Source organism: Entamoeba dispar, genomic scaffold (genome assembly GCF_000209125.1).
Source record: "Entamoeba dispar SAW760 scf_1105229458835 genomic scaffold, whole genome shotgun sequence".
Lineage (NCBI taxonomy): Eukaryota > Evosea > Mastigamoebida > Endamoebidae > Entamoeba > Entamoeba dispar.
In genome coordinates, this window is record NW_001853391.1 from 75,239 (window position 1) to 87,319 (window position 12,081).

Here is a 12,081-nt window from a genome sequence, read left to right on the forward strand (position 1 = left end):
AATTAATTCTTGAAACTATATGTTTATTGAATGGGTACATTCAAAATAAATCAAACAATAAACAAATATCATCTACATCCAAGAAATAATATAAGTTATTATCCATGCTTTAAGTATTCAAGTAAAATGATATAACCTAGTTGTTAGTTGTTTTATTCATACAATTACTTGTGGTATTCATCAAATAATACCTTTAATTTCAACAATGGTATCTCTAATAACTAAAACATAAATGGTAGAACTCTTTAGTCCAAAAACGAAAAACATCTTTTGACAAGAAGAAACAATTCTTTTTCATCATAACCTTTTGATCATTTCTCAGAATGAAGAGACAACAACACTTAAAGAAATCTATAAGAAGAAACAGAAATGAGGAAAAACAGAACAACAAAAAACCCATTTGGGTTTATGGAATATCAACCAGCATCTCCAATCTCAGTAAGCTCAGTTGAACTCACTGTTGAGCAAATGAACCAAATTGCATCAGAGTGGGGAGAGTATTATCCTAGTGAACTAGATGAATTTGAAGAAATGAATAATAGAAAAAGATCAAATCAACAACGGTCAACAATGAACTATCCTGGATTTATTAGTGCATTAGAATTGAAAAAACAAGAAGAGACTATGAATTCTGAGTACTGTTCTCATAGAAGTTATGAAGAGTAACTCAATGGTTTCTTTCCAAAACAGTTGACATGTTAGGAAATGATGGAAATCATATAAAACTCAATTCATTATTTTATGCTATGTCCTCATTTAAAAAGATAAATAAAAAACAAGAAAAGTCAAGAACAAAAAATAATAAAAAAGAATTACAAAAAAAATAAAAAGAACTGAAAAAGAATTTTAGAAATTATATTTTATATTATCATAATGAAGGCATTTTTGTTTTTACTAATGGTGCTTTTTGTTGCCAATGCATACGAAGTTGATGCTGCAGATGTAGAGTTATTTACTGTTTGTTTTTATTATTTATATAATGAAGCACATTCCTTTTAATATCAGAATGATTTATTGTGAAAAATCAAAATATTGTCTATGTTGTTTATTTCGTAAACTACAACATAATTACATAAAAGAAGGAATTTTGAAAGTTAAGAAGAAAAATATTTATTGGTTTGTAGAGTGACTCACAAGAAGAATATGCTTTAAATGATGTTGAATATGAAAACGATGAAGAAGAAAACGATGATGAGTATGAAATTGAAGACAGTGAAGAAGAAATCACAGAGGAAAATAATGAAGAAGAAGAAACAGAAGAAAATAATGAAGAAAATGAAGAAGAAGAAGATATCGAAGATATGAATGAATTTGATAATGATGAATATGAAGAATATCAACTTGGTGATAATGAAGAAGATATGTTCCTTGATGATGATCTTGATGCTGAACTTGATGAAGACCTTGAGGCACTTGAAGGAGGAGAAAGTGATGATGAGGAAGAAGATAACGAAGAAGAGATTGAAGAAATTGATGAAACTGAAGACATAGAATATTCTTTGACTGATGATTATTTGACATATTATACAAGTCGTTATTATGTTGATCCATTCATCCAATTCTTTGATGGATTCTCAGGCACTCTCCCAGGTATGCCATATGCATTCTAATTTCAGAGTTTGTTTAATGCATAAATTAGAACAACTGAAATCAGTTAATATTTATTTCTTTTAATAAGAATTTTATTATAAAATTAAATAAAAAATAAATTAAAAAGTAATTTTTCTAATTTTGTAAATCACTTATTAATGTCATTTCTTTAAAAGGAATGTTGACAAGAAATAATAACATTTTACACACTGTTAATAATCCTTTTGAAGTCTCTTATTTTTCTTTCCTATTTTTCTTCTTGCAACATTAGGATTCTTTTTTCCATTCTCAATAACCACAGATTTCTCTGCAAGAGTAGTAACTCCAAATCCATCAGTAATTTTATTATGTTTTTTTGCTGTTCTTTTTGCTGCTTTAATACGTTCATTATAAACATCTTCAGTTAATATAATCCCTTTATCTTTACCTCCTTTAGGAACAGTAATATTATAAATTCTACCACGTTTACTAAGTGTTCTATTTGCATTAAAGTTTTCTTTAATTAATCCATTTGCTAATACATAATAGGAAATACGTCTTAAATCATGATATCCACATTTTGGACAGAACATTTTTGTCATATCAAAAATTTGTTCTTGACAAATGAGACATTTTAACATCCATTTCATTATTTTTCTTATCATTTTTCCTTCAACAGACATTACTCGAATTCCCATTTGCATCATTACATTTTGCATTGTATAATCAGAAGTCATACAAACAACACGTAATGGTTTAATTGTTTTTTTTTCAAATGTCGTTTTCTTTGTTAATTGATGATAATTTGTTGGTGTAATCCATTCTCCAAACCCATCATCTTTCTTTTTATTTTCTTTTTTCTTTCCTTTACTTACACTAATAAATCCTTCTTCATCAATTTCAACCTCTTTTTCTTTTTTGATTGGTGCTTTAGTAACAATAAATTCGGTTCTTTGATTATCTTCATTTTGATCAATTCTAACTTTACCAATATCTTTATCCTCTTCTTCTTTTATTTCTTCTTCTTTTATTTCTTTTTCTTTTATTAATGTCTCTTCTGATTCATGTTCTTCATTATCTTCTTCTATTTCTTCATCTTCATCAAATACTTCATTATAATCATCATATTCTTTATCTTCTTCACTTTCTTCATCTGTTTCTGCAAATACATTAATCTTTTCTTTATGTTCTTCTTCTTCTGGATTATAATCATATTGAGTAATAATTTTAGGTCTTGTTTTTGCATTTAACATTTCTCCTAATTTTGGAAATCTTGGATCTTCTGTTTCTTTATCTTCTTCACTTTTTACAGGAATAGTCCATGTTAGTGATTTATGTTCTTCATTACTCTTTTGTATTTCATTTTCTTCTTTCTTATTAGATTTTATTTGTTTTAGTTCGTGAATTTTTTTTAATCGTTCTTGTTCGTTCATCACTTTTCTTGAATCTCCAGGATGTTTTGCAAGTTCAAGAAATGGTAATTTTTCTCTGACATAACGTACAGCAAGTGCAATGACTTTAATATCTTGTAATGATAAATTTCTATAATCTCCAGTTTCTTTTGAGAATCGGATAGTATAATCAATATCCTCTTGTTTAGGTTCAGATAACTCTAAATCATATGGAAGGGTTTCTAATCTATGTCGTGATACTTCATCTTTTACTTCTTTGATTACATCTTCAACTGTAACAATATGGTGTGCAAATCGATTTAGCTTTGCTCCAGTATCACGAAGAAAAATATTTGTATCAACAATTAAATAATCGTGAAGTAAATCCTCCATCTGTTTTCTTTCTTGTTTTTTTTTTTTTTCATTTTAGGGTTCTAAATTTGTTTTTTGTTTTTGTTATTTATTACAGAAAATAATAATATGTTTTTTATTCTTAAAAATTATGATTTATAAATTATCTATTATTATTTTCGAGTTTATTATCTATATTTAAATTTGAACTATTGATATATTTTTACACAATCTGAGAATTTAGAATTATATGAAACAATATTTATTTAAATTATTTACTATACCAATAAAATTATCAGATCGTCCGAAATAACAAACTAAAAAAGATAGAAAAAAAACAACGAATCTATTAATAGAAATAAAAGAACAAATTCTTCAAATTTTCAATGAACTTAAAAAGAAGTATTCTAATAAAAAATGAAATAAGTATAATAAAATATAGTAAAAAATCAAAAAGTAAAAAGAAAATAGAACATAAAAGTTAAAATTAAAAAAACCCCTTTTTTTTTAAAAAAAAAAAAAAAAAAGTGATCTTAATTAACTGAAAAGCAAGTAAAGAAAATAAGATGGGAAAGGTGTTTTTAGAGAGACAAACATGTGTTATGACTGAAAAATTAGGTAAAAATGAAGTTTATGTTGTTGTGAAACAAACAAATTTTATGTTGTGTCTAACAAGTATTGAACCGATAGAAAATGCTGAAGTAACATGCGAATTATTATATGATATACCAGAATTAAAACTTGTTCCTTATGTATCACAAAAACCAATTTCATATAAAGTACAACAAGTTTCTAATGAAGCTATTAATATTGAATGTAAATTAAGTGTTTTATCAAGTAAACATGAAGACATGTTATTTAAAATTAGAGCAATTGTTTCTAATAATGGAATTGTTGTTGGAGAAGTAATTTCGTATCCAATTCGTTGTACATCAAAAATTGATGGAACAAAGAAATCTCGTCAAATACTTACTAAACCTTTAGTACAACAACAAACTGAAACAAAAAAACCTAGAAAGAATGATCTTCCAATTCCAAGTTCTATAACACAAAGAAAAGTTTTTGAATTAGCATTATTATCTTCAAATACAATTCTTCTTGAACGTCTCAGTAGTCTAACTCGAAGAGAAGAAACAAAAATTACTACAGTTGAAGCAGGGATTCAATCAATCTGTGAGAAAATGGCAGGTATGGAATATAATACATTACAATTTCATTTAATGAATGTTCTTGGAGGATTAGACATAGAACAAAATAATACATTATTTGAAATATGTTCAGTTATTCAATCAATGTTTCCTCAACAATATACATTTCAGCCAATTGTTAATCAAAATAATCAACAATTACCACAAGGATACACCCCATTTGGAGAATTTAATGGTAATTATTCAGGACAACCAAATGTTTTTGGAGCGTTTTAAAGTTATCTTAATATATCTCCACCAATTTGTTTTTAAATAATGGTATATTCTTTTAGTTTAATTGATGTCTAAAATTTAATTTATTTTTATTGTTTTAAAATGATAACAAATAATAACATTATTCAAACGAAATAAATTAGTTAAAATAATGTAAATATTGTTTTGAATTATATTTGTATGTCTTTTTGTAATGGGCAATTCTATAATGTAATATAAATTTATATCAATCAAGTTCCATTCTTTATCTCGAATTGTCAGAATATTTTAATTTATTTTATATTATTATTTCACTTAATTTATTATTTATTGATGACTCTTTTCAATACGTTCATATTAACAACACAAGTTAATCAATTTATAAAAGAAGGAATACTAATCTTTTGTATTGATCATTTGAGTATGTCTTTTTTATTAATTTTATGATAGATTTCATAGTGTTGTAATATTGTATTTAGATTATTACTTAAATGATTGAATCATTGTTTTATACTTTTATTCTTTGTTGATTTCATTATTCTCTGATTAATAAACTTAAATTTTATGTATAGAGGTGTTTTGTAATAATTAGATGAATAATTACAATTAATTTATTAGAAGACTTAATAAATAATAATTAGAATTATTTTCATTTCATGGAGTGGTTGTATCTATTAACTCTTTTTGAAAGCCATCACTTATATTGAGAATTCTATTTTTTTTAATTTAATTTTATTTTATAAGTAAATTGAGTTTTCTTGTTTATAATTTCTATTTTTTTTAGTTTTGAACATTTTTTAGTTGACAATCAAAAATTACAATATCATATGAGAGTTGTTAATTGTTATATCTTTAAGTAAAGCTCTAATAAGAAGAACATTATTATAATTTAACTCATCTTTGAAGAGTAATTCAGTTAATCCTCATCCATTTAAACAAAACAAATTACTTTTTCATATTTGAATACAGAATAACCACACTTATTTTAATATTATTCTTTGATAAAATAATATCTTGTTAAATAATATAAACAATAAAAATATTGATACCAGTTTATTTCATTAAATTATCTATTAATGAAAACAATCTTTTAGTTTCTCAATGAATATTAGTAATTATTGTAGAATATATTTCTAGTATTTGTAATAATATGATTTTCAAATTATGAAGATTAAAATAAACATAAATTCACTATGAAAAACAATAAAAAATTATACTCAAATAAAATACAAAATATAATCAATAAAATAACACACTTATTTTAATATAAAATAATTATTTAACTAAACTAAAAGAGAGTTCAACTATTATCATTTATTGAATAATAGAATCAAATAAATCAAAGATGTATTGTTTTGATATTATCTTATAAACATATACAATTAAATAATACTTTAAGAAATAAGAAAATAACATGTTTATATGTAAAATAACATTAATATTAATTTAATTCATTGTATTAAATTATTGGTTTCATCAGTTTGAATTTAAATCAAGTAATGTTAAATAATAATAACAAATAACATTATAAATAAGAATATAACATCATTATATGACAATAAATATCAATACAATGTTTATTATTTTAGAGAATAATATATTTTATTCAATAATATATTTTTATTATTTAGGGGGTATACATCAACTTCATTTTGAAAATATTTATTTTAACAAAAATAAATAAATAACATGAAAATTTAAAAAAAATGTAACCTATTACAGATTATAATAATCTATACTTACACATCTTTATCAATTTATTAGATAAAAAGATATAATGTCATACTTTAATTATCTGAGAATACAATATTCTTTAAAGTATAATAAATGTTATTGAATATAAGATATAATAATACACTATCAATTAAAAAAGTAAAATTTTACTATGTTGATAATTTTTTTGAAGTATATTAAATTTAGAATTAATAACTAAAAAAAGAAACAAAATAACACTAGAAAAAGAATTATGTAAACTTATCTCTTATAAAATTATAGAATGTTAAATTGATTTTAGCTCAAAAGAATAAAAAATAAATAATTATAAATATTTTTAGTTTTATATAGAAAGTTTTTATTATAAAATAAATTAAAATAAATAATTCTTTGATTTTTAAGAATACAACAAAAAATTAAAATAATACAGATAATATTAGACATAATTTTTTTTAACCCTTTATTTTTCATAAGTAAATCATAAATTCTTCATAATCATTCTACTTTGCAAATTTAAAAAAGGTATAAATGAAAGAGGAATTGAAAGTTTCAAAGAAAAAATCAACAAAAAAATCATAAATAAACTATTCTTTTATTCCATATAAAAAGATTAATGATGTTTATTGAAATTGGCTTGACAAAAATAGTTATTTAATATAAAAAGAACTTCAATTTTTATTTAATATAAGTTAAAAAGAAGAGTTAAAGCTACAAAAGCCAACAAGAAAACACTCTACATGCTCTAATAAACGAGAATCGACAAATAAAAGAAGAAAGTATATCTTGTCTGGGTGTTATTATCTGATAACTAAAGGATGGTCATTTCTTTTTTCAAAAGAGAAAAGAATAGCAGGAAAGTTAAACCATTTCTTCCCGATTCAAAAAATATGGAATCAAAATGGGGTAATAATGTTTGATGAAATCCTTGAATATGATTTAATTAAAGCAGAAAAAGGAATTGTTCAATTAAACTTTGATAATGAAGGAATTCCTATAAAGAAAACATCAATTGAGACAGATAAAACAAAAAAGAAAAAGAAATTAACTTATAATGAACTTGTTATTATGAATATTCTTAATGAATATTATAATAAATATGGAGATATTGGGTGTTATACTAATTTATTTTATACAAAAAGTTCAAAAGATGGGGTTAGCAGTCAACAATATCAAAAACTCCCTTTAGTAAATAAAGATGGTGAAGTTATTGGTGTTTATAAGAATGAAGAAGTTTTAGAAAAAATTGGAACTCCAGTATATAAATTTCTTTGTCCATATTTATTAAAAACAAATAAACATCAACCAAAAGGTCTTTTTATTGGGAATAAAGACTATTATAATGAAATATCTAATAATAATATCAATGATCAAAATAACATTAAATTATCAAAAGAAGAGTTCTTAGAATATCCAATTTTTGATGAATATCAATTTAATTGTATTAATGACCATATTAGTTCTCAAGTATTAGAACATTGTTCATATAGTGTATCTGAACCATTCCAACAATTAAATAAATATCCAGAAACTTTACAACAAGAATTGGATATTATTAGCCATAGTGGTTCACTGGAAGATATTCTATCATATAACAAAATAGACTATCATTTTGGTGACCACCAGTACACACAAATTGATCATAATGTATCATTAATTAATGTAGATCCAAGGTTGGTGAATTTTGAGAATTTAAATTATAATGAAGCTATGCCACAAAATAATCCAGATGTTGTTGATATCAGTTGTTTCGCAAAAATAAACTGTGATTATTTGCAACAAGATTATCTGTCAGAGATGTCCTTTGAAGAATGTGGGTTTATTCAAAATATATACCATTATGAATAAATTCAATTTTTTTAAACAATTTTTTGGGTTGTTTTTATGAAGAAATTCAAATAATATTGAATTTGTTTTAATTTTTTTTTTTTTTTTTTTTTAAAAGTTAATTAATGGAAAACAAAAGATATTAAATAATATGAACTAACTTATTTATAAAATTCTTCGAATAATAAGAAAAATAAAATCATAGTATAAAAATAATAAATGAACAGAATAACTATTGAACTGATTCATTAACAATGAATATTCTTAATCTTTATTAGTGTAAAATAACAAATAGAATATAAAAGTATAAATCTAACAAATAAGAATATAGAAACAATAATGGAATAACAAATTATATTAATGAACATAAACTAGAAATGATGGTCTTTGATAGAATAAATAAAAGTGATAAAAGAAAATAATATTTACATTAGTCTTTAAATAAATACCATTATTTTCTACTGAATAAAGTTTTATTGTTATATCTAATTAAAATAAAATCAATTGCTTAATGTTAAATAAATTTTGATAAAATAATGAAAATAGTAACCAAATCAATTGTAAATGGCTTATAAAAATAATCATTAATAATACTACAATATGGGTGTCTCATAAACACTATTATTGATCATAATAAACAAATCATTAGTGTTAAAACTAACTCATTCTTTCAAATAAAAATAATGAATTAAATAAAATAAAGTTAATATAAAATGAAATTATATTAAATGATGAGTAATTGAATAGTAAAATAATTTCTAATTTCTTATTCAAATAATAAATTAAATTATAATAAAAATATTGATTCTGGTTCATTTTATTTAATTATGAAATATTTTTGTTCTGCTATTATTTATGAAAATTACAATCAAATGAAATGATGATTATTGTTAAACTTCTCTTATTTTTCATCATTTGAAAAGTGTTAATAATAAGTATGTATAATAAAAAGTGAAATAATATCAATTATATTGATAAAAATAATATAAAAAATATATGAATCAATAATAATTTAAAATAAAATAAATTTATATTGAAATATATAAAATATTATATCCATTTATCTTTGTATTTGAAATATATTATTAAAACTAAGATAAAAATAAAGAATAAAAATTTAATTATATTTGCTGTACTTAGATTATTTATATATAACATTTACTTCATTACTCTTTTTCTTTTCTTTTAATAGATTTAAAAGAGTATTGTAATAAATGTTATGTTATATAACTACAGTCTAAGTAAAGTAAATCATATCAAATATCTTATTCTTGTTATTTTTCTCTTACATTGACTATGGTTTTAAGCTTGATTCATCAATATTAGAACATCCTGTTTGTTCAAATAGGGTTGGAACTGGTGAATTTAGTAAATTATATCCCTTATAATAATCATTTGGTAATATACCACCAATTAAATTCAAATTGTAATAACAATAAGGTATTTGAACACAATTACTCAAATAACAATCAGGTATTTGTTCTATTTGATTAGGATTTTCTTTATCATAATTACTTTCTGAACAATATACTTTAAAATTATTGAATAGTGGTGTGATAATAATATTAGAATCAATCTCTCTAATAATTCGTCTACACCCCTTTCTTGTTTTACCTTCTTCAATTCTAATTTCTTTAATAAGATATTTATTGACTTTTTCCCCTTTTTCATATATTTCTTCTTGCCTTATCCCATTAAATGTTAATACCCTTTCTCTTTTATCCATTTTACTACTTCCTTTTATTTTCTTATAATTAATTTCGTTTCCATAATTATTTAACTCTTTAAGTAAAATCTCATAACTAATATTTTCGTATGACTTATCTTTATCTCTTTGTTCTACTTCTTCATTATTTTCTTGTATAAATTTTTCCCACTCTTTAAATCTTTTATTAATTTCTTCTTGAATCCTTTCATCACAAACAGAAATAATATTAAAATTTTGAAGCCCTTCTTCATCATTCTTTGTTTTTCTTTCTAGTTCTAAACTAATACCACATCTTATTACACATCCAATAATAAAGCTTTTTTCTTTAATCTCATTAGAAACTGATTTTCTCTTCTTATCAGTTGATTCACTAATAGATTTAGTTGACTTCTTAATAATAGACATTGTAATGATATTAGTTAAAAACTATGTTGTTTTTATATACCTCTTGAAATTTTATGTTTATTATTATTATTCTTTTTCTATTTTATTATAGTTTACTTTTAAGTAAGTCTTTGAGAATTTAGATTTTCTAGTTCATGTTATTTTTTGGTTATTTATAGAAGAAAACGATTTTTCAACATCAATTCTTTGAATAAAATTCTTCTTTTTATCAATTATTTCTTTCATGAATTGCTTGAATAACAAATTTCAAATTTTTTGGTTTAAAAATCATTAATTAACAACTTTAAAAATAACTAACAATTTAATATTTTCATCTTAGAAAATATCAAATTAAGTGTTATGACCAAATACCAGTCTTTGTTTTGATTATTTACTCACTCTAATTTTCTTTAACCAACACTTGCTCTGATAGGAATAATCATTAAAAACTTTATTCATTGAGTAACCATGTAATGAACAATCTAAGCATAACTACAACATTACATTTTTCAATAAGTAACACCTGAATTCTTATTTAACAATAAAATAGGGTAAAAACACAAAGAGTGAATGGCAAATAACAATGCAAGCACACTAACTGTATAAAACAGATAAATTGAAATAACTTATAATATTGAAATAAATACTACAATAGAACAAGTCTGTTGATAAGTGCAAGGACACAACTAAAAGCTAATACTAAGTGTAAATATTGAAATGAAATAGATAAGTAGAAGTGATAAAGAAGAGAATAACAAGAAAATCAAAAAGAACGAAGAAAAGCAAAGAAATAATTTTGTGGAATAAATAACAAATTAAAAAAAAGTAGTTAATTAAGTATTAATAGAAATATCTTCTATTGTTCCTTGCTCAGGGGAGACTAATCCCGTCCCTGAGCTTTAAATGTATTTGTTCTTAAACTATTGCCTTATTCTTTGCTTCTAGTTGTTGAATTGTGAGATTTTCCTTTTCTCATTTTTGATGTGGAATCGAGTATTTTAAATATCAATTATTTAAATATTCATTATTTAATTTCTATTTGATTTTGATGAGTATTAAAATTCTTCTTTATTTTCTTATTTTAAGAAGAGTATATAATTACTACTGTGCTGCTTTGGGTTAATATTCTTTTTAGTATCAACCACTAGACCTTTTTTTTGATAATCTTATATTATCAAATATATTTGTATCATATTAAGTAATAATATCATCTTTATAAATACCTATTTGTTTATTATCAATGATATCTGTCATTGTAATTAATAAACACTGCTATTCTTGAAGTATTGATTATGATGTTTTTCTAACTAAATACAGCATTATAACCATTCCATAACTGGTGTATTTGAATGATGATAATATTTTAGGGTTCTGTGTTGTGTATCTCTGACGTGATACCTTCGAATCATAAAGAAGAATATAATAATAATAAAATAAATAACATTTAATTTAATGAATAAAATGAAATGACGTTTATTAAAATAATAGAATGATAAAATAATAAATAAAATGAGTATTATAAACGTGTATTTATTTATTTAATCATCTGATTTTAATCTGATATTCATTAAATTAAAATGGAAGAGTTAATAAACAAGAACACCCATTTCTTTAAAGAAGAAATAGAAACACTTCCAGATATTCAACAATCAATTGATGATATTAATAAACATTATCAATATTATTTAGGAAGTATTAAAAATGAAATATTTGAAATAAAACCAGATGGAAACATATCAGA

The 12,081-nt window shown here is 22.6% G+C and overlaps 5 protein-coding genes across 5 annotated transcripts, besides 29 other annotated features; 3 read left to right on the top strand and 2 right to left on the bottom strand.

Moving 5' to 3' along the window:
- Nucleotides 1-758: 758 nt before the first annotated feature.
- Nucleotides 759-844: a microsatellite.
- Nucleotides 845-873: 29 nt separating this feature from the next.
- EDI_130950 (uncharacterized protein) lies at nucleotides 874-1,610 on the top strand (the record flags this gene model as incomplete). Its single annotated transcript, XM_001734984.1, has 2 exons — nucleotides 874-957; nucleotides 1,125-1,610. The coding sequence occupies 2 exons, from the start codon at nucleotides 874-876 to the stop codon at nucleotides 1,608-1,610; spliced, it is 570 nt and encodes a 189-aa protein (XP_001735036.1).
- Nucleotides 1,242-1,291: a microsatellite.
- A 44-nt stretch (nucleotides 1,611-1,654) lies between the features above and the next one.
- Nucleotides 1,655-1,733: a sequence feature (AT_rich).
- A 69-nt stretch (nucleotides 1,734-1,802) lies between these two features.
- On the bottom strand, nucleotides 1,803-3,353 carry EDI_130960 (RNA-binding protein nob1, putative; the record flags this gene model as incomplete). Its single annotated transcript, XM_001734985.1, has 1 exon — nucleotides 1,803-3,353. The coding sequence occupies one exon, from the start codon at nucleotides 3,351-3,353 to the stop codon at nucleotides 1,803-1,805; it is 1,551 nt and encodes a 516-aa protein (XP_001735037.1).
- Nucleotides 2,569-2,611: a microsatellite.
- Nucleotides 2,623-2,769: a microsatellite.
- Nucleotides 3,353-3,425: a microsatellite.
- Nucleotides 3,426-3,429: 4 nt separating this feature from the next.
- Nucleotides 3,430-3,491: a sequence feature (AT_rich).
- Nucleotides 3,492-3,568: 77 nt separating this feature from the next.
- Nucleotides 3,569-3,589: a sequence feature (AT_rich).
- A 29-nt stretch (nucleotides 3,590-3,618) lies between these two features.
- Nucleotides 3,619-3,804: a microsatellite.
- Nucleotides 3,698-4,735, top strand: EDI_130970 (uncharacterized protein; the record flags this gene model as incomplete). Its single annotated transcript, XM_001734986.1, has 2 exons — nucleotides 3,698-3,737; nucleotides 3,861-4,735. 2 exons carry the CDS (start codon nucleotides 3,698-3,700, stop codon nucleotides 4,733-4,735), a joined length of 915 nt encoding a protein of 304 aa, XP_001735038.1.
- Nucleotides 3,721-3,838: a microsatellite.
- Nucleotides 4,736-4,804: 69 nt separating the features above from the next.
- Nucleotides 4,805-4,910: a sequence feature (AT_rich).
- Nucleotides 4,911-4,993: 83 nt separating this feature from the next.
- Nucleotides 4,994-5,043: a sequence feature (AT_rich).
- Nucleotides 5,044-5,424: 381 nt separating this feature from the next.
- Nucleotides 5,425-5,454: a sequence feature (AT_rich).
- Nucleotides 5,455-5,691: 237 nt separating this feature from the next.
- Nucleotides 5,692-5,755: a sequence feature (AT_rich).
- A 158-nt stretch (nucleotides 5,756-5,913) lies between these two features.
- Nucleotides 5,914-5,994: a sequence feature (AT_rich).
- Nucleotides 5,995-6,069: 75 nt separating this feature from the next.
- Nucleotides 6,070-6,180: a sequence feature (AT_rich).
- Nucleotides 6,181-6,213: 33 nt separating this feature from the next.
- Nucleotides 6,214-6,341: a sequence feature (AT_rich).
- Nucleotides 6,342-6,366: 25 nt separating this feature from the next.
- Nucleotides 6,367-6,419: a sequence feature (AT_rich).
- Nucleotides 6,420-6,530: 111 nt separating this feature from the next.
- Nucleotides 6,531-6,649: a sequence feature (AT_rich).
- An 84-nt stretch (nucleotides 6,650-6,733) lies between these two features.
- Nucleotides 6,734-6,880: a sequence feature (AT_rich).
- Nucleotides 6,881-7,040: 160 nt separating this feature from the next.
- On the top strand, nucleotides 7,041-8,269 carry EDI_130980 (uncharacterized protein; the record flags this gene model as incomplete). The annotated part of the gene is made up of 2 exons (XM_001734987.1): nucleotides 7,041-7,070; nucleotides 7,133-8,269. 2 exons carry the CDS (start codon nucleotides 7,041-7,043, stop codon nucleotides 8,267-8,269), a joined length of 1,167 nt encoding a protein of 388 aa, XP_001735039.1.
- Nucleotides 7,064-7,120: a sequence feature (AT_rich).
- A 71-nt stretch (nucleotides 8,270-8,340) lies between the features above and the next one.
- Nucleotides 8,341-8,361: a microsatellite.
- A 557-nt stretch (nucleotides 8,362-8,918) lies between these two features.
- Nucleotides 8,919-9,045: a microsatellite.
- A 144-nt stretch (nucleotides 9,046-9,189) lies between these two features.
- Nucleotides 9,190-9,298: a microsatellite.
- A 25-nt stretch (nucleotides 9,299-9,323) lies between these two features.
- Nucleotides 9,324-9,377: a sequence feature (AT_rich).
- A 165-nt stretch (nucleotides 9,378-9,542) lies between these two features.
- Nucleotides 9,543-10,361, bottom strand: EDI_130990 (uncharacterized protein; the record flags this gene model as incomplete). The annotated part of the gene is made up of 1 exon (XM_001734988.1): nucleotides 9,543-10,361. The coding sequence occupies one exon, from the start codon at nucleotides 10,359-10,361 to the stop codon at nucleotides 9,543-9,545; it is 819 nt and encodes a 272-aa protein (XP_001735040.1).
- Nucleotides 10,362-10,407: 46 nt separating this feature from the next.
- Nucleotides 10,408-10,451: a sequence feature (AT_rich).
- Nucleotides 10,452-11,160: 709 nt separating this feature from the next.
- Nucleotides 11,161-11,747: a repeat region.
- A 9-nt stretch (nucleotides 11,748-11,756) lies between these two features.
- Nucleotides 11,757-11,794: a sequence feature (AT_rich).
- Nucleotides 11,795-11,798: 4 nt separating this feature from the next.
- Nucleotides 11,799-12,081: part of a repeat region that runs on past the window's edge.